Source organism: Apostichopus japonicus, chromosome 2 (assembly GCF_037975245.1).
Source record: "Apostichopus japonicus isolate 1M-3 chromosome 2, ASM3797524v1, whole genome shotgun sequence".
Lineage (NCBI taxonomy): Eukaryota > Metazoa > Echinodermata > Holothuroidea > Aspidochirotida > Stichopodidae > Apostichopus > Apostichopus japonicus.
The window spans coordinates 3,786,134-3,807,643 of NC_092562.1; the positions used below are offsets into that span (position 1 = coordinate 3,786,134).

General features: G+C 37.7%; 1 protein-coding gene across 3 annotated transcripts; it reads left to right on the forward strand.

The window, feature by feature from the left end:
- Positions 1-761: 761 nt before the first annotated feature.
- Positions 762-20,775, forward strand: LOC139974628 (uncharacterized). 3 transcript variants are annotated; one of them, XM_071981844.1, is made up of 10 exons: positions 762-1,698; positions 8,564-8,736; positions 10,595-10,674; positions 11,110-11,462; positions 12,094-12,357; positions 15,363-15,802; positions 16,729-16,907; positions 17,722-17,978; positions 18,277-18,564; positions 19,420-20,775. In XM_071981844.1, the coding sequence occupies exons 2-10, from the start codon at positions 8,567-8,569 to the stop codon at positions 19,513-19,515; spliced, it is 2,127 nt and encodes a 708-aa protein (XP_071837945.1). In that variant the 5' UTR covers positions 762-1,698; positions 8,564-8,566; the 3' UTR covers positions 19,516-20,775. The 3 variants fall into 3 exon arrangements, with proteins under 3 accessions (XP_071837945.1, XP_071837954.1, XP_071837964.1); XM_071981853.1 differs by lacking the exon at positions 762-1,698 and adding an exon at positions 7,161-7,311; XM_071981863.1 differs by lacking the exons at positions 762-1,698; positions 10,595-10,674 and having other exon boundaries at positions 8,623-8,736.
- The last annotated feature ends 735 nt before the right edge of the window (positions 20,776-21,510 follow it).

Sequence of the window (21,510 nt, forward strand, 5' to 3'; positions counted from 1 at the left end):
TTGAATTTGTAATAAACCCCCCTCCCCCCCCCCCACCCTACCCGCTCCTCTCCATTTTTGTTGACATCGTCTGATGTTTATGGTTATGTATCTTTCCGCCGCCCTCCAAGATTAAAAGAAATGAAAGAAATATAACAATTCGCAAAACAATCATAAAAACAAAATAAAGAAGTCCGAGACTTCCTTATAAATATGGAGCTTACCATATAACGTAATTATAGTTGTGATCATTATGCACGATTATCCAATAAATCAATCGATTATACTTTTTAAACTTTAAATTTTATATTTGAAGGTACAATATACTTGGCATTTAAATGTCATGACTTTCTTAGTTCGGGATTTTTTTTTTTATTAAATTTAGTATTTGTGCATAAGTAATCGGTTTACATTATTTGTTTGCTTTCTCATTGTGGTTTGCAATTATTTACTAAATATTGTATAAGTTACAATCTTATAATCTCCTTAAGGCCCACACAGACTTAGATGATGAAAAATCGGAAAGGGAATTTGTAAGTTTTTGGGGCTCTTTCTTTGACTGTTTTTTTTATTTTACTTAACATTCTGGTAATTCCTCATCAGATTATAGGCGTGGATGAAGGTTAACACTTAATTTCCATAAGCTATTAGATATAAATCACGCTATTTGGTCTGTTTATTATCAAAATAAATTACAACCGAGATAATCTTCTTTAAGACTTACGCAATCAAGACCGTGCATGCATGCGGAAAAAACGGGGTTGTATTTTTGTGTTTTTATTTACTTACTGAAAAATTAGCTTTGCTTGGTTTTCTAGCTTAATCTCTCAAAGCTACTTACAACATTTACGATAGTGTCCAGTTTTATGATGTATTTGTTACGGAAGACTTGTTAGGCCATGCCTAAAAAAATCAGTAAAGGCGAGAAATGAGTAACATAGGTATAGAGTCATCATTTGGGAGAGGATATATGATATCATAATATCGAATATCAACTTATGACCAACTGGAAGCGATTCGAATTCGAAGAATGCGTCAAGTTAAAAACGAAGGTAAGACATAGGTAACATATATAATGATAACAAGATACCTATGATGTGAATATATCCTGTTACGAAAATATCAACTCATAAATAATTAGAAACGGATTCACTGCACGCAGAACGTGTATTGTGATAGTGATCTTACCTTACAATAAATAGGTAAGACATAGGTAACATATATAATGATAACAAGATACCTATGATGTGGATATATCCTGTTACGAAAATATCAACTCATGAACAATTAGAAACGGATTCACTGCACGCGGAACGTAACTTGTGTTAGTGATCTTACCTTACAATACATAGGTAAAACATAGGTAACATGATGTAGAAGGAACACACTACCTATATGGTGGGGGTATGTCATATTATGGAACATCAACATATGGCCAATTAGAAACGATTCACATTCGAAGAATGTGTCATGTGTTGTAATCTTACCTATTATAGGTAAGATATAGGTAACATATTTAGAACATATTATGACCTGACTCACGAGATTCTCACAGTGCTGGAATCCATCTATTTCTTTTATCTGCATACCAGACTGCTGTAAGCTAGTCGAGTCCACAAGATCCGAATCGAGTTCAAGATCTCAAGCTTATAATCCAAGACCAAGACCAAGGCCGTAGGGTTTGACCTGAGTTCGAGTAGCAACCGAGGTCATCACAAGGCGAGTGATAGCTTACTTGCTTCAAGGTGGTCAGAAGTCACATTTATGTCATCAGCCAGTCTACATTCATGTGAATATATTTGTATTAGCCCGGTAGGATTTATAGAATATATAGCCTTTATTTTAACGTCCATATACGGTCTCACTTAAATTATAAAAAACATTCACGATTTTTTTCTTTTTTCTTTCTTTTGGTATAACAAAATTATTAATCCGTTCTCCGCCTCGGAACCTCGAGCCCTGGCATTCGAGATGGAGACCAAGCCTGAAACATTTGTATTCGATTCCAAGACGGCCAATCCGAGACCGACTAGGTCGGCAGGCTCGAGTATCCTACCACACTGCTGCATATACCCCTTCTAAAAAAATTGATAAGAAAACAAATGTATGTTTACTTTGAGTACTAACGTAACACCAAATAGTCTATAACGCCGTCTGTTATGTATCTCAATGAAGCAGCATTAACATGCATGTTTATTCTGTATATTATGTTCCGTTTGTGTGGGTGTGTGTTTGGTAATGTTGATCCACGGTAGTTATGGTGTTGTATTATAACTTTGTCATACATGTTATGAATTTCACGATAACTATTGTGGACTATAGCAAGCCATTCAAAGAGGCCTTTGATAGTCGGATATTACAGAAAGCGACTGGAATGCTAAATCTAAATTGATTGACGGATCAGCGCATAAGCTTCAATCCTAGGCTAAGGAACTGACTGACGACAGTGGCGGCGGAACCGGGGGGGGGGGGCTTGGGGGGCTCAGCCCCCCCAATGAAAAAGCCGAGGGGGCAAATGCATGATAAGCCCCCTCAATATTTACCAAGGCTCCGAAACGTGCATCTGCCCATTTTTCAATGCATACTTGTCGATCTGTCCGATGCACACGTATACTATATAGGTGTAATAATTGTAGAAATTGCTGGGGGACCCTGGTCCCTCGGCCCGTCCCCTGGCTATAGACCACATTGTCACCCCAATCGCGTCTTCACGCCCCGTGAAAAGTGGAAGCAGTGAGTGTGAGTACCGGTAAGCGTAACACAACTTCGTCTTAGGCCAATGACTTGCCTCATTTCAGCCAGTTCTCCAACATCCCCTTACTTAGTGGCGGAGCGTCCATATATACAGTCAGGGGGCGGATCCACCCCCCCCCCCTCCTGACGGACTCAAATGGACTGCTGGCGCCCTTTTCAGCTTTTCACTACTTTTAACTTATTCGCGATTATTGACTATTTTATTGCGCTCTCATATACCTATTAACATTTGTCATATTCTGTTGGTGTATAATTTTCCGACAAAATGGCGACGACACCTATTTATTCACCGTTTATCTGCAATTTAGCAAGGCCCGGAAAGGGTCATTTCCTGCAATCTAGGGAGTAACTTTACTCAAAAAATTTCTGTACGCTCCGCGCCAACCTGTGGTGGCGCTCCGCTTAGATAGTGTCGAAAGCGCCACTACAGACCATTCTTGCCCCCCCCCCCGACCAATACCCCTAGCTCCGCCACTGCCCTTACTACACTCAAAAACGTCTTTGCGAGTACACTACGAGTAATAGCTACTCTCTTAAAACACCATCGAATATACAAATTACAATGTTTTTACAGACTTTTACGTGCAATCTGAGAAATTGCAGGCTTGAGACCCATATTTTAGGGCTAGGTATTCGCAGCATAAAACACTCGGGAAGTGCCGTTTCCGGCCATCTGGGGGTTTGAAAAAACCCAAAATTTTCTTGTACGCTCCGCGCCAACCGATGGTGGCGCTCCGCTTAGATAGTCTCCACACATTAGCCCCCCCAATAATTTTTCCGTTCCGCCGCGCCTGACTGACGAAGCCAACTACTGTAATCTAGCCTTAGTTTTTTTTATACTTTTTTTCTTTTTTTCTTTATTATAAATAAACGAAAGTCAGTTAGTGAGCAATTTGAATGGCTATCAATAGTCCACGATAGCCATCGTGAAATAACCGTAACTATATCGTGGAACAAAATTACCAATATCCCCCATAGTTATCGTGACCACAACGAGAATCGGGAGGTTTGACTACTCGATCATAAAGTGTACTTCAAATAAATTATAGGTCACCTCCATTGTTATGATGAATCAAGGCACGTTCAACACCTCTCCCTGCCATAGAAATATGTCAAAATCTAATTAGATTGAAAGAACCTTTGTCAGTTGTTGAAGTGTTAAAGACTTCTTGCGATATGGTAGCCAAAGTTCATTTGCAGTATTAACGATACAGTTATTAATACTAAACAGAAAGAAACAAATAACTTGCGGTAGTAAGCATAACCATGGAGGTAAAACTGTTTTACCTCCATGGCATAACCTACCCGGTAGAAATCCTGCAGTCAGACGAACCGCACAGGGTGAAGACGACATTAGAGAAAAGGGGTGGCTTGTGCTGGTGGAGGAGAGGGGGAGGGGGAGGGGGGGGGTAAGGTGGTGAATGTGAATTACATCCTATACGGTCATCAACGACTGCATAATTTGAAGGCAGCGTTACGTAGGATGTGCTGCTCCGTGCTGTTAATGGGCGACCCCTTCTCGTCACTACGATTGTCTTTAATTTAATGTTACTGTTTAGAGGTCAATGATAAGTCTGCAGTGGATGAGTCCAAGTACTGTGGGGGGGGGGGGTGCGTTATGCAGGGACTCATCAGGCGAAGGTAGGAATCGAAACCCCGTACCTTTGTATCACAGACCGAAGTCGTACCACTCTTCCACAGTGATTCTATTGGTGTGTGCATGCGTATATAAACTGGCTTTCTATAACTGTCAATAAGGGCGTATACTTTCCAAGTGCTATGTACAGTTCCTTTACAGAGAGAGTTGCGACAACTCGAATTTGGACGCCATTTTGTTTCCATTTGCTGGGCGTCCCGCTTACTCGGCACAGGCTACATCGGTACGTGTTTAGTTTTGTAGCCATACTATCAACTTTGATGATAAATGAATGGACGAGGATTTGGTTGACAACTTCCGTACTATGGGCTTTCAGGGTTGGTGGAGAGGAGGGGTGTCCAATTCCTTTATAAACTTACAGAAGTATTGCTTATTTTTGCATTTATACAGGTTCGGTAAAGTTAGATATTGCTTGGGAAATAAATTCCCCACCGTCAAAAAAATAATTTCCTTCGATCCCAAACTGGTGATTCTGTTAACCTCTATGTCCCGTTAGTGGCCTATATGATGGTGGAGAAAATGGGGTAAGGAAACGGGGAAGGGGTTTCGGTTACATGATTTCCAATGGTGAATACTGAAATCCCTAGTGGATATAAATGTGGAAGGGGACACCGAACCAATGGTGTACATGTTTAAAGTGTAATTAGGTTAAACATTCCCACTATTGATGATTTTAATAGCCCAGTTTCGTAGTCAGACCCCACGAGGGGCGAGTGGATGACGTATAGTTGGTGGTGATAATTTCTGTAAAGTTTTCCATAGTAGCTTAAAATAAAAGTACACTTTATCTCAGGACTACAAGGAGAATGGGTAGTGTAAAGCAAATTTCCACAGGGAGGGTACATTGGGAAGGGTACTAGGGAGGGGTGTGGTGAGTTGAAAATGACCTCAACTTAAAGTAATGGCTTCGCTAGATTTTGACAATATACAAATCATGGCTAAGATCGTATTTCATTCTGCCCCATATATGAATCCGAACGGGGTGGAAAGGAAAGCATGGATGCATAGATTATTTTAGTTCGGTTAAATATTAAAGAAATTCCTACAGATTCTTGGCGAACGAAAGCTGTATGTTGCCTGAAAAATCATTTGAACAGTCCCGCCGTTCAATCAGAAACTTGAGATGACAAATCCTTTTCAGTATCATCGATGTTAGCTTCCCACAAAATTAATAAATTAATAAATAAAACTCAAAACATTTTGTGATCAAAAGAATGATTCAAATATACGTGATACTTTTAGAAACAAATTCAACTATAACTTCCTACCATGCATGAGTGCTTCTTGTCATATATGTGTCAACAAGGCCTAACGTTATGATATTTGAGTGCACACATATAATAGCCTATGGTACAAACTTCGCTATCACCTACACAGGGAACAGCAACATATCAATTAGTTGTTGCATTTAAACAACATACGTTGAGTTCAGTGAGCGCTATAAATGCAAGAATGTTTGCAGAAAATGGTAAGGGACAATCAAATCACAGGAAATTTGCAATCGCATCCTTGACTACTTTCAGCATGAAAATCATTGTAACGGGAGCGTGGTTAGCCTTTACCTTGCGGTTGATTGTTTTGATTTGATTTGTTTTCAAACAAATTTAATCATCTTTACAAAGGATTGGAAGATGATTTGGTTCTTTTGAAAAGTTGTGGTTTATTGAGAAGAAAAAAAAATATTCATTCCAAAAAGTGTTTGTTAAAACTTCCGAAAACGTGTTTTTGGAAACCTGCTCAAATCCCGAATCCTGCGTCATTGTATATTGCTTTCCACAATTTACACTTTGACACCGAGGGATTATATCTTCTAGTTGTGCAAACAGATGAATATTATTTTTTTTCAACTCCCTGGTTTAAGGTTGCAGGTAAAACGGCATGTCTATTAACTGTTTCATCGGAATGAGGAATCGTTATAACGGCACGTCATTGCTCTCTAATTAGAGCTGCGTGTAACCATCTTCCATAACAGTTTCCTAGCTTCCAAACTTGTTATGATTTATACATGAACTCATACTTTTATTTCTGGCTTCATCATCTGTTATTAACAATGTGTTAAAATTGTCGTGTGACATTGTTGTTGTGTTTACTTGTTTCTACGTTACATCACATGATTTGAAACAAAATACCCACCTACAGTTACAGTTAACCGTTCACCAATGAATCACATGTAGTGATGTGTATGTTGTATAAAGCTTTACAAGATTGATTGCCCTACACAACAAACAATGATAACAACACTGAACTTAACGAAGTGGCGACAAACGCGTGTTTTATGTAGTCCCCACCCCTCAACCCCTATACCCACAAAGAAATGTTTAATGTACACGTTTATAGTACTCGAGTCCATTTTTGTGGACTCTTATCTTATCTTATTTTTTGAAATTTACGCTTTGGGTGTCCAGAATAATCACTCATGTAAGGGGTCAATGTAGGTTTACACATTTAGCCACAAATACTATAAGCAAATTCCAAGTGAAGGCAATGCTTTGATTGGTTGCTGCTATACGCCATATAGTGGATTATTTGGCGTAAACTATAATGGCCTTGCAATTTATATATATGTATATATATATATATATATATATATATATATATATATATATATATATAAATATATATATATATATATATATATATATATATATATATATAAGAATGGAAAAGTTGGCTCTCTGGGTGTCGTTTTCTGTAAGTCTATGACTTAACCTTCAATGTAACCAGTTTTGCTTCACACTTCAACGCACAACCCTATAACCTCAATGAAATAAATAGATGATATGCCTACTATGGCAAACGTAAGGTTACCACACTGGCACACGAGACTTTGAGATATACCATTGCAATAACCAAGTGACTTAAGTTTTATATGCTGATATATATAGGGGCATGCAGATAAGAGTACAACACTAATTGAGACGGTAAGTCCAAAATTGTCTTCCTTACGATATCTAACTATATATGATACATTTTACAGAGGCATAGTCAGACTTTGTTACATAAAATATGTTTTTATTTTTCGTCTTATAGATGTATATATATATATATATATATATATATATATATATATATATATATATATAGGAAACTGTATATAGGCTATACTGAAGATATTGTACCTCGTTGGAACATATATCTGTATATATTATATGGCCCTCCCACTTCCAATTTCCGTGAATACAAGAAAGAAAATGGGGGGGGGGGGGGGAGATGCTTATGTGGGCTTCAACAAAGCTTTTGAGCTGACTGTATAGTTGTAAAATACGGTAATGTATCTCCAGTGGGATAGGAGCCGTGGGGGGGGGGGGCACTGGGGGCCACGTTCCCCCCACAAATAGCAAATGTGCCCTACTGGCAAATAAAATGTGCCTCTTTGATGAAGAACTGTCTTTTGGATATCTTTAGCCTTTGTTAAATTTAATATTTTAATTTAATTATTTAGTTTTAGTCTGTATATGCAATTTTTAAAATGGCATCTCATATCTTTTTGTAGCACGGTTAATAATAAACAATCTCAATAAATATATTGATAGCATACTAACACATCGTATGTATTAAAGTGACATGGCCGGTGTGTATCGGTTTATAGTATAACGAGTGGTGGTTTTGGAATGAGAAAGTGCACCTCTGACATTGTGCCCCCCCCCCCACACTTTTTGGAAGCTTCCTACCCCACTGCGTATTTCCCATTACTTTGAACAGAAGCTAAATTTGTCACGTGCTGCGTTTCATTAACGTGAGAGCAAAAATAAACGCTGGAAGTCTTGCAAAAGCCGTTCCTCTTGCAAGACTGAATCCTCATCAATTATATAGCCTACCATATCATTTCATAACAGGTGCAACTATACCATATATAGTCTACATTGAGTACATTGTCAAGAATTGGGCCGAGCTGTAATTATTATTGTCTTTCTCATTTTCGATACGATAAGAATAATTTTAATAATTTTACTGATTACGGTGCAGGGAGGTATTATGAAGCAAACCAAACGAAACATATTTAGTCCTTTTTCAACCGTTCTTTTCGATTTAGCCTTTCCTTCAAAATTCGATAATTCTATAACAACAGAATATTGGTTTGGTATATATATATATTTAAACAAAACATTATAGAGCAAAGGCGTTGCAATCATGTTTTTTTGTTGTTGTTGTTGCTTCTGTTGGTTCTGACAGATAATGGCCGACCAGACTGGAACATTCAAAGACGGTCCTATGACCATGGTCACACAAGATGAACCAGCTAAGCCTATACTCGCTCCGGGCAAAGCGAAATTGCTTGTTGCTATGGTGATATCAGTCCTTGTCACTTTGGTTATCATTTTATCCATAACGCTAGCGACAAGAAGGTGAGGATTCAAAACTAAACCTATATAGGTCGGAATAGTTGTTTGGTCATTAATCAGTGTCCCTTTTAGCTACTCTCACCCTTCCCTGCTTTCCACTCTCGTTTGTTGTTTCAAGTTTGCTCAATCAATAATTGTCCAATTTAGTTGTCTGTCTATCTGTCTCTATTCGTGTGTCCTTAGATTGGTATCATTTCAGTATAGCCTATGAAGAAAGATCCTGCTAGGATCGAAACTTGCAGGTCCTCCTAACTATAATGTATTTACCCTACCTATATATGCAGGCTTATTGCAGCATAGATAAGCAGTGTCTTTACATTTCTGTTTCGTTTATTCGTTTATTTATTTGTATTTTTCACAACATACACAACACATGTATATAGCAAATACAGAGAGTTATGGAATGTGTAAGGAAGTTTACCCAAAAAAAACCTTGTTCCATGGGATTATCTAGTGATACACTCCCTGTACATAGAGTGCACAAATAACGTACAAAAAGAATTAAGAAAAGAACTAAGAAAAAGAGAAGGAAAGAAGGAAAGAAAAGAAAGAAAGAAAGAGGAACCTCAATCTCAGTATAACATGAAGTAAAATCTCTTTAATTTGTATTTAAACGAATTTCGGGAAAGTTGTGACCTGATATTAAGCAGCAAAGTATTCCATGTGATGCTTGTACGAAGGCTTTATTTTCCTACATTGGTGTGAATGCGATTAGGCCGTAAAATGTGTGTATGTCTTGTGTTATAATTGTGAATGGCATGGTTGTGAACAAGGAATTTGTCGAAAGCAGGTGGGACCTGTCCATGAATAGCTCTTTATAGGTAAATATGGCTACATATGCATTTATTAAATCAGGGAGCTTGAGGGTGTTAAGATCTTTGAAAAGTGTTTACTTGTATATTCATTTTAATTGACAAATAAAGCGTGTCTGAGTGCTCTTTGTTGAAGAACAAAGAGTTTTTTAAACATGTGTGATAGGTACCAGGCCGTACTAGTATGCAGTATGTAAAATATGGTGCGGTTAAAGTATATAAGTTACAATGAACGCAAAATTCTCTTGGGTAAAACATGCTCAAGTTTTGAGACAATGCCGCAGCCCTTATAGCAGTTTTAGTTGCAATAGACTGTATGTGATTGTTCCATGTTAAACAGGAGTCAATATAAACACCTATAAAATTAGTGCAATTCACTCTTTGCAGACTCTTCATTTTAAGATCTAGATTAACTTCTTGGCTTCACGCTTACTGTTACTGAAAACGATATAGTTAGTTTACCTGATGTTTAGTGAAAGTTTGTTAGCAGTAAACCAATCATGAAACTTAACAAGTTCTAAGTTACTAAGATGTTCCAATACATTTGGGTCATGACCAGTGAAAAAGACACTTGAATCGTCCGCGAAAAGGATCGTAGAACATAGAGACAAAGACATTACTTATATCATTTATATCGATAATAAAAAGTAGAGGACCTAGGATAGAATCCTTGAGGAACACCGCAGCGAATAGTATGACTTATAGACTTAGTATTGTTAAAACTTGTAAATTGTATTCTATTACTTAGGTAACTTGTTATCCCCTCAAGGCATTTTCCTCTGATGCCATAATGATTAAGCTTATAAAACAAAAAGGTTGTGGTCGATGGTGTCAAGCGCTTTCAAAAGAAAAAAAATACGATTAGACACGTGTCTTTAAACAACCGTAGAGAAAGTTGACAAAACAGAAACTGGACTATATAATTTTCATATTGTGTTCGGTCACTTACACGTATACACAATAGTATCATTTTAAGCTACGGTAGCCCATAGGGATCATAATCGATATTCATCGTATATTTCTAATCATTTTTCCCGTGACGAATGCAGCAGTAACGAAACTAACGATATGAACAGCATGAAAGGAACAACTGAAAGGCCTATTAGACCCACCGAGGAAGCAAATACGAGTAATTATGCTTATTATTTATTTTATGGGTAAACCCACCTAGGACAATGACCTGTAATCTTTTTCAATATCAAGTAATATCCTTGGCAATTTTGCTTATGGCCAGGCACTTCGTATCAACACGATTTGTTCCACCGAGGAAAGTATGAAACAACACCCTCCATAATAACCTTTTTTTCAATCATTTTTTTATTATTATTGAACATTTTTTCATTAAGTCACAGTGCATTATATCATTTATCATGATGCTAGTGATTGAACCCAGAACCAAAAACATGCCAAGCCTAAAATATTTCTTAGAATTCAGAATACAGTGAAATTGACACGTCATTGCGGTAATGATGTTGTACAATGGCACAAACAACTAATGAAATATGCTTTGACATAGTACAATATTTTGATTATTATTACTGTTTGGGTTGTTAATTTCATATAGGCAATGCAGCCACGACCACGCCCACGATCTCGACCACGCCCACCTTGACAATGTCAACTGCATCGTCTTCCACGTCGTCGTACTCTTCGACGTCGTCGTCGTCGTCAACGGAAAGGACGACAACGGAAAGGGAGACCATATCCAAAGATTGTGATCGGCCATGTTCTCCTGGAGATGCTAGAATCTGTCTTTTCGAGTGGGAGGTTTACTATTACCACACAATGTTAAAGGGACCATGTGGTGATTGTCCAATGAACCAGACAGATTGCTCGGCAGAGGGATGTATTGCGCTAAATGGTATCAGCCGATCTGTGGTTACAGTAAATGGTCAAGTTCCAGGACCGAGTATAATAGTGCGTTTATCGCTTTTATTTCACTGTTTATCAGTTAATAGGAGCAATAGAGTAGAGTGCATTATACGTTTGTTGCCCCAGCACCTATAACAAGCTGTTCACGTAATTTATTTAAATACATATCAATGTTGTAAACTAGAAGACTGTGTCAGCGAATAATGCTTACACAAACTAGCACCATGTAAGCATTACATGGTAGAGCAGTATTGAGCTTCTCATAAGTGTTGCTGCTCTCTTGTAATTTGTATAGTCCACTGATGGTACGATGATATCTCGATGAACAAATAATAATCAAACACGTTTGTGCATGATATGCAAGTAGTTTGGTGTTCGTTTACTATGTCTGCAGAAACCCCTATAGAGTAAAGTATATCTGTCGTTGCTTCAGTTCCATTTATATCCTGCGTGGATGCGACCAAATCAACAAACTTGGCATATATCGACAAGGACGGGTAACCGCAGTCATGGATGACAAGTCATTTACCTTATATCGCCCAAATCAAATAGAAATCAAATAGATAGTTATATGTAGCAGTAGCACGCTATACGCTCTCATTCAAACATTCAAACATGTGAATTATTTGATGGCGTATCAACTCCTTTTTTATAAATACCTCTCTTCACTGAACAGGTTTGTAAAGACGATACCATTCGTGTTCAGGTAACTAACGAGTTAGAAGACATGGCGGGTATAACATTCCACTGGCATGGCGTCCATCAAAGACAGACACCAGTGATGGATGGTGTTGCAATGGTTACACAATGTCCAATTATCTTTGGGACGACTTTTACATATGAATTCAAGGCAGCACCTGCTGGAACACATCTGTGGCACTCTCACATTGGTTCAAATCGTGCGGACGGCCTCGCAGGAGCTTTGGTAATACGCGATTCGGTAAGCAACCCAAGTTATATATACCCTTTGGTATCAATATCGACAAAGGAATGACGAACCCCATTCTATCTCCCACGTTTATCCCATCCACCATTTACCCTTGTTTTTCTTCTTCACCACGTATCATGTCCATACCCCACTCACTTGTTTTGGTACCGCACCACAATTCCCAGGAAAAAATTTACCTCAAATTTACCGTGGTAATATACCACACTTTTACCCCGGTAAAACCGGGGTAAAAACGCGGTAAATTTGTTGTACATTACCGCGGTGTTTTGGCCCTATGGACGCGGTAAACCGCGGTTTACCGCAGTAAATTACCACAAATTTACCATGGTTTTACCTCACTTTTACCCCAAATTTACCGCAATTTACCACGGTGTTACCATACTTTTACCGCGCTTTTACTACACTTTTACCCCAAATTTACCACAGTTTTACCGTTCTTTTACCCCAATTTTACCATATATTTACCACGCTTTTTCCTTAGTTTTACCTCAATTTACCATATTTTACCACGCTTTTACCCCAATTTTACCGTAGATTTACCACGCTTTTACCTCAATTTACCATACTTTTACCACGCTTTTACCCCAATTTTACCGTAGATTTACTACGCTTTTACCTTAGTTTACCTCAATTTACTATGATTTTACACTAATTGTAGGACAGTTTTACCTAACATTGAGCATGATTTTGTCCTAACTTCAATCAGCATGTATACAATATATTTCTTTGAATTTCACCCATCAGTGTACTGTATCATAATTTGGCTATATGCCTTTACCCTTATTGTAATGGTTGTATGCCTGACATGTAAGTCCTCAGTTGTAGAATGCAACAGTTTTTAAGTCATCAATCCATGGAGGTTTCACACATGAGAAAGCTTTGTTGAATTTCAATTACCCTAGATGGTATGATTCTTGACTCTCTTCTTTTGACTTAATTGGTAGTCCAGATTGGACTTTTGAGATACATAGACTTGTCAAGTCATTTAATGGACCTGACAGAGAATACCCAAATCTGAGGACACTGATTGGTCAATTTTTGTGTGCCACAGTGTTGAGGCACAGAAGCTATGCCTTATGTGTGCTAGTTTATATAGTTCTTTTTTCATTTTAAAAGCTTTTAGGTTCTCCCTAATAATGAAAAAAGAATTAATTGTTGTCTCCTCTCAAATATATCAGGGATTCCATGAAGGAATTCTCTATGTATCTATCCTCTGCTTGTTTTTTTTTAGGAAAAGAGATGCATACTATAACATATAAGAATAGCAGTTTGTCTCTCTTCTTTATTCAACTCATATCCACAGGTAATTTATATTGCCAACATTAAGATATGAATAGAACAAAAGGTTTGTCATATCAGTATTGCAAAAATATGGGACAAAATCATGGAAAATTGCTGTAAATGTACCATCATGTTTCATAGTGTGACCCATATATGTTCTACTGTGGTAAAATCATGGTACAATTATGGTAAATTTACCATAGTATAATTGCACCATATAGTTTTACCCTAATTTTACTGTGATTAATCATGGCACAATTGTAGGAATTTCACATATGTAGTTTATGTACCATATAAACTTACCCTACTTTTACTACAGTAATATCATGGTAATTAACTATGGTAAATTTACCGTAGTAAATGTACCACGCTTTTACCCTACTTTTACCGCGGTAATACCATGGTAAAATTGTGGTTAATTTACCGTAGTAAATGTACCGCACTTTTACCCTACTTATACCGCGGTAATATCATGGTAAAACTGCGGTAAATTTACCACACTTTTACCCTACTTTTACCGCGGTAATACCATGGTAAAACTGTGGTAAATTTACCATAGTAAATGTACCACACTTTTACCGCGGTAAAACCATGGTAAAACTGCGGTAAATTTACCGCAGTAAATGTACCGCACTTTTACCATACTTTTACCGCGGTAATACCATGGTAAAACTGCGGTAAATGTACCGCGGTTGATTTTACCACAATTTTACCACACATTTACCCTATTTACCACACATTTACCATAGTTTACCGCGGTAAAATTAGGGTACATTTTTTGCTGGGTTAGATTAGTTTTCTTCCGCTCGAAAGGTAAACCGTCAGAGAAAAGAGGTAACAGTATAACCTAAGGTAAAGCTTGTTTAAGCATGTTATCAGTTATTGTCATCGTTGGTTCTGCCTTTATATGAAAGAGCATAATTTAAAGTACAGGTGGTGTGAAAATAGGGAGGATCGAAGGTGATATAAATCATTTTAGAAAATCTTTGGATAAATGTTGATATTACTCCGGGCGAGCAGATGGAAGGGTGGGGGTTCAGTATGCTAAACTTGCTCCTCTTCTAGTTCAAAATCTAAAAGGTAATGATATGGAAGTTTGCAAGTGCCATGGTAGGCCAAGATCTCAGCTACCATTATGGTGGGTATGATATACCAGTTGAAAACTTCTATCTACGCTTTGGCAGGTCTTGTAAGTGACGAGGTTAGTGTGTAAGTCAATGGAACAATTAATTGTGGTGCGAGACCTTTTGTTTTGTTTTCTCCTCCTGGGTCCCCATTTTGTCTCGTTACTACCCATCCATTTACAGACGTCTCAGTGCATAATTAATCTCCAACAGCGCTCTCATCCCCATGCAGCCGCTTTCTCATTTTACCCGACTTAGTTTCAGCATACTGCCACCGTTTTGCACCACATCCTCAATTTTCCTAATTAACATACCCGCTGCCCAGATATCATTCGTCTAACTTATTTAATTTCCTCTTTTTCTATATTTGTTCTTCCCATCTCGCCTCTGAAGCCGTCCAGATGATTTTTCACATGTTATATAGTAATAAAATCACATGTATATACAAGTCCAAATATCGGACAAACCCTGAAAACATTCGATGTTTCCTTCATTCCTTGTTGAACATTGCTTATTATGATAATGGTCTATATCAAAGATTGACCAAATTTCGTTACGAATGACGAAACTTCTAGTTTTTTACCCTCACAGAATGATACGCACAGGGGCGCATACGACACAGACGACTCGGACCATATCCTTCTGCTACAAGATTGGATGAACGTTCCACAAGTGGAGAATTTCATTAATTTTCTCTACAACCGCGGGACAAATGAAGCGAACTTCATATCAGTCAACGCTAAGGGACGCGGTCAAGTGTTAGATGCCAACTCCACGGTCCACTTCACACCAAGAGAAGTGATCTACGTAACCAAAGATCAGAGGCACAGATTCCGTATAATCAGCAATGGCTTCACCGGATGCCCATTAAGAGTCTCCATCGATAATCACACCGTGACCGCGATATCCACTGACGGTGCTTCGTTTCATCCGGTTGAAGTGGACTATGTTGTGCTATATGCCGGGGAAAGATTCGATTTTATCTTTTTGGCAGATCAAGATGTTGATAACTATTTCTTAAGAGTACAAGGGTGAGCATATCATTCAATAATAATATTTTGCCTCGATGAGGTCATATCCTTACCCCCCCCCTCTCCCTCCCCTCCCCACAGTTTTACACTTCCACGCTGAAAAAAACTCACCATATTAGCATGGCAGCTGGTGAATCATTTCACTTCCTTCCTACCTTCCCCTCCTTTTCTACTCCACTCCCCCCCCCCCCCTTCAACCTGTCCGCTTGTGCGGCATGCACACAGTGGAGTAAGGAGTGTTATAAGGAGTGTTAGCTCATTGGTAAACGCCGGTGCCTTTCAATCATAAGGTCCCGAGTTTGAGTCACTCCAAGATTAATGTCTGTCGTCCAGTTACAGAGTTGTTGACAATTGACAATTCATAATCATGGATCTATGAGAATCTAAGAGACTGACTTCGGTCAGCTTGCAGCTTTGATAGGCCAATGATGGCTTCTTCGCGAGTTCCTGCTTGCAGGAGGATCTAAAATACATACATACATATACATACAGTGAGACACACACATACAAAAAAAATAATGAACTAAAAATACTACACGAAGAGTGCTTGCGACAGCAGTAAGTTTCTGCTTATTAAATCAGTAAAAGATGGGTTTGTTGTATGTTTGTGTTGAAGTTACATCCGTGAAAGAAGTAATAGAACAAAGAATTTTCTTTGTACCTGTTGAGCGTTGTTCGGTATTTCTTTTGATAGTAACGTTGAGATACTTTTTATGTAATCCTTATATATAACTATATATTAGTTTTACGGGCTAGGATTAATGACCTCCAAAAATCTATCGCAAAACAAGCATTTTATAGGTTTACGTTTTATTCATTACGAAAAAAAAACCCTGCTCAATTACAAATACTAATTCTTGTCGTGATTTCATATCATTTCGTAGACAGACCCTGATATTTCTTTATGTACTTCTTGAATTCCATAGCATTGGGAACAGCTGTCATAAGTTGATGGAATTTGCCATAATACGTTACCGGGACGCATCTATGACGGATCCAATTGCATCTGAAAATAGAACAACTGTCGACGGTCCGGTTTTGCATCCATCTCCTGATCGTCATAACTTCACCGACAGCATTGGTTTTCCTTCTCTAAGACCTTTAGGTACGGTACATCAAACTTAACATTGTCAATACTCAACTCAAGTTTGGTTAATATAGTCGTTGGTCGTCTAACCTTATTTCTTCCTAGCACGGTTAGGCGGTCTGTTATACCATGGCAATTTAAGATGAGCTCAGTTTGGTTTATTTTGTCCTTTTCTTCTACGCAGAAGAATCACAAAAAAATCAATTCGCGATAACTTTGCAGGAATACCCGTTTCCGAACAGTTAAATCTACATAGACATTCTCTCAAAAACCTAAAATGTATGTTAATTGCCTCGAACTTCAAAACCGTAACTGAAAGTAAACGAAAAGAGATCGATTGGATCTTTCGTATTAAGTTTCAACAAAGACCTGGGACCCCTAAACAGCTACCAGTTCTACGAACATATGTAAAACGTTCTTCCTATTCTTTGCTCCTTACTCGGCCTCCTGTAAAGTCATGGTTTATTTGTTACTATTTACATCAATGCCACTTACACTTATATAACGTCATATATACTTCATTGTGTTACAATGTGTACTTTTCATTCGTCTGCCAAGTATTGCTGACGAAGGTCCCAGGGGGACCGAAAATTCCAACGTATTTTCTAAAACAGTACTCCTTATTTGTCAATTATGAGTCATATCTTATTTCTCTTGATTTTGTTGTAATAATAATAATAATAATTAAACACATCTCCTAAGTGAGACGATCGTCTTTTAGTTTGCGTTCCCATATGATCTTAGTGTAATCTCCTCCAGTACCAGCTCCACATTTTTTTTGCCCCAACCCCACTTGCTTTAGCAATGGGTAACATTTGACCTTCTCTTGCAGATCAGTATGTACCTGCCGAGGAAGTCACCACTTACTACTTGCCAATCGGTCTAGGCGAACCAGTTTCAGAAAAACCTTTTCTTCGACGAAGTTTACCTCAAATAAACTATATTTCCTTTGCTCATCCTCCTGTTCCGCTTCTCACGCAGAATTCGGAGGTTGATGACACCTTCTTCTGTGACGCAGGAGCCAACGTAGAACATTGCAAAGAAGAACATTGTCGATGTGCACAGACTATCACTGCAGAACTAAACGAAGTAACACACATTTTGTGGACAAACATTTCCTCTATCAACTATTTTTCTTAATAACCAAATGGTTATTGATAATGATTCTCTCTTAAGTAATGTATGATGTTGTTGATAGGTCGTGTAGTAGAATTTTTCTGGTGTGTTATTCTTTATTGATTTATATATATATATATATATATATATATATATATATATATATATATATATATATATATATATATATATATTATGTTATATATTATTTATGTATATTTATATTACTAACTGTCTATGTTTCTCTTTTTTATTTCTCTTTATAAATTAGACAATAGAGATTTTCTTCTACAATGGTACCAATTCTACTAATGGGTGCCATCCGATGCACCTTCATGGATACGCATTCAGGGTAGTTGGATCCGGTTTTCTCAATGATAATCTTTCACCTGATGAGATGAGGGTGCTTGACAAGCAAGGGGAATTCCCTCGCAACTTTCAGAACGCGACGTTAAAGGACACAGTGTGTGTGGCACATGGCTCATACGTCATTGTTCAATTTGTGGCGGATAATCCCGGATGGTGGTTTCTTCACTGTCATTTGGACTTCCATGCCTTAGTAAGTATACACTGTTTCAACAAAATTGTCAAACTTGGCATTAAATGCATTCGAAAAGGAGTGATGGTATATGCAGATATATGATATACACACACAGTCACGTAGACAAAGTGGTTTCTTATATGTAATCACTATCGAAGTGCCATTTCAAATACCAAATTATTATACCGAATGATTCGGAAAAATGGCCGACATATTATGTAATGAAGGAAAAATAAAAACACTTTTTTGAAAGAATTGAAAATAGCTCCAACAGAAGTCGAAGTGAGAATGACCAATATGTTGGTATTGTGTTAGACAAAAATTATACCGCTAATCGACAATTCCCTGTCAGTAACAATGTGGCCAGATAACGCAATATTATCCACAGACAAATATGGAACAATTTCAAGGCTTGGTGTGGGGTATTTACAATTATTTTACTTGCGGTTTGTAACTATAAACCCAAATATCATTATCAGCCTACGAAAAGATTTGACGTTTTTACATCTAATGAAAAAGGAAGTAAATTAGACAATAGTCTGAATTTTGCTAGACTTAATATTTTGGTCCTGACTCGAGTCCTCGTGTACTCCCGACTGTCCAATTCCGAGTCCTCCGTAATTGAACACGAGTACATTCCTTTTCTATACGTAAACCGAGTCCGAATATTATAGCTAGAACCATGTTCGCCTTCCTATACAATACTGATTTATGCAAAAAAAATATATACAATGAATCATATACGCAATGTTTTAAAGTTCCTCACGCGAAAGCATTTGCTACATTGTATTTTCTAATCTACATTTAACTGGAGTAGAATAGTGATCATATTATTGTCACCATTAAATTAACCTTTTTTCCTTTTCTACTTAGCTTGGCATGGCTTTAGTTGTTCGAGTTGGCACATATGAGGAAATAAAGCCTCTCATACCGAGAAACTTTCCGAAGTGTAATAGTTGGTCAAATTAAAGGAGGAAGGATTTTCGCTTTCGGCCGCAGATGTAATAAAAAATTGTATTTACATATCTATATGATGTATTCAAGAGATTTATTTTTATTCTGTGAAGTAAAGTAACGGTGACTTGATAGTCTTTCAAGCGAGGGGCGCGGTGGGCGGAACACATTTATGAGCCCCCTGTGTATTACATCATAAGCTCAATTTTTAGTCCATGAGAGTAAGTGTACGGTACTCTTTGTATTTAAAATAACTGATTCTACAGTTTTGAAATAGGAGGTATCCCACTAATAGCGGGCCAATTAAATATTATGCACTAATATTCATTTCTTTTCATATCACTTTTTCGTCATTTCTTTACACCACGTATAAATTAGTAATAATGTTCAATTTTTATTTTTATTATTTTATATCATTACAGGAAATGTGTACGTCATATAAACACACAGTAGTGAATATGATTGTCGAAGTTTTTTATATTTTTATATTTTTGTTAGGCTATAACATCAAAGACGGTTTTACTGAATTGATGAAATATCCCACAACCCCTCCATACTCGATATTGCAAGCGCGTTTATTCGAGAGACTGTGCGCGCGCGTGTGTGAGTGTGAGTGGGGGGGGGGGAGGGGGGGGGGTTGAAGTTGGGTGCATGGGAAAGACGGTTAGTAGTGGAGTTTTGTAGGCCTGAAATTGAAGCTAGAATATGTGTGTGCTATAACACCCCTCCTACCGAACTCCTCCTTCTACATTTTGAAACCACTTGCCCGAAAATGTAACCAATATGGAAGACCGTACTGGTTGGATCCCCTCACCTTTGAAATTCGAATTTGTTATAAGGAATGCAAGCAATAATACATATAATAACATCGTCTTGGACACAGAAGGATTTTATTTTGCTGAGGATAAGGAAGTACTCGAGAAGGTCCAGAGAAGGGCTACTATGATGATTAGTTCCTTAACGGGTGTTCCTTATTATAGGCGGTTTCAGCTGCTAAATCTCACCACACTGGAGCTTAGGAGGTTACATGGTGACTTGATTCAGGTTTTCATGATTGTGTATGGTATTTACAATTTATCCTGCACTGACTTTTTCATGTTTGCTAATAGTAGTTGTACCAGAGGTCATTGTGTTAAAATCCAGAAGTCACAAAGTAGGGTTAATATTCGGCATAAATTTTATATTGAGTGGATGAGTTGAACGGTTTGCCTGAGAAAGTTGTACTTGCAAGTAATGTGAATGGGATTAAAAATGCTTTGGACAAGCACTTTAAGCATTGTAATCGAGTCTGAATTTTTGTTGTCTTCGGTTTTTTTCTCTCCCATAGGGTCCTTCATTGGGACTTGGTTGTCCCTCCTAATCCCTTTTTTAAACTATAAACTAAGTCAAGGATGGACTCGTGCGAATTGTGTCAAAACACGGTCTTGCCATTAATGTCCGATTAGTGAAGTTTAGAAAGTTAGTCTAATTACATGATGTTGATTTTTTTACGGAACTACTGGCTCTCATCAAACAAGATTATAGCAGTACAATTTTTTTCCAGTGACCGAAACAATATCAGCCATATCACATATTGCTCGAATTTCAACAGAAATACTTCCCACCCCCACCCTCACACCCACCTCCGCTTCCTACGATTATGCATGAGCATCGCAGACTTCAGTGCGACCAGGAGAATCAAGTTAAATGCACTTACGCTTATTGAAAACACTTTCATACTTCAGTTAAATGTAGTTGGTACTACTTTAATTTTAATTTGCAGGGTCTTTATAGATTTGGAAATTCTTAGAAGACAGGAATAGGACATCGTGCTCCACAGAGACATTCAGTTTGTTTAAGTCGGTACAAATCAATATTCTTATGGGAGGCTGCAAATATAAACAGTATACTGAGTACATGCGCACAAATTTTATTTACACCTTACAAAAAAAAAATTGGAGATTGGGAGGCTGTATTTTAAGTTGCAAAGGAACTTCGCATCAAATTTTATCAAGCTATGTACTAATCAAC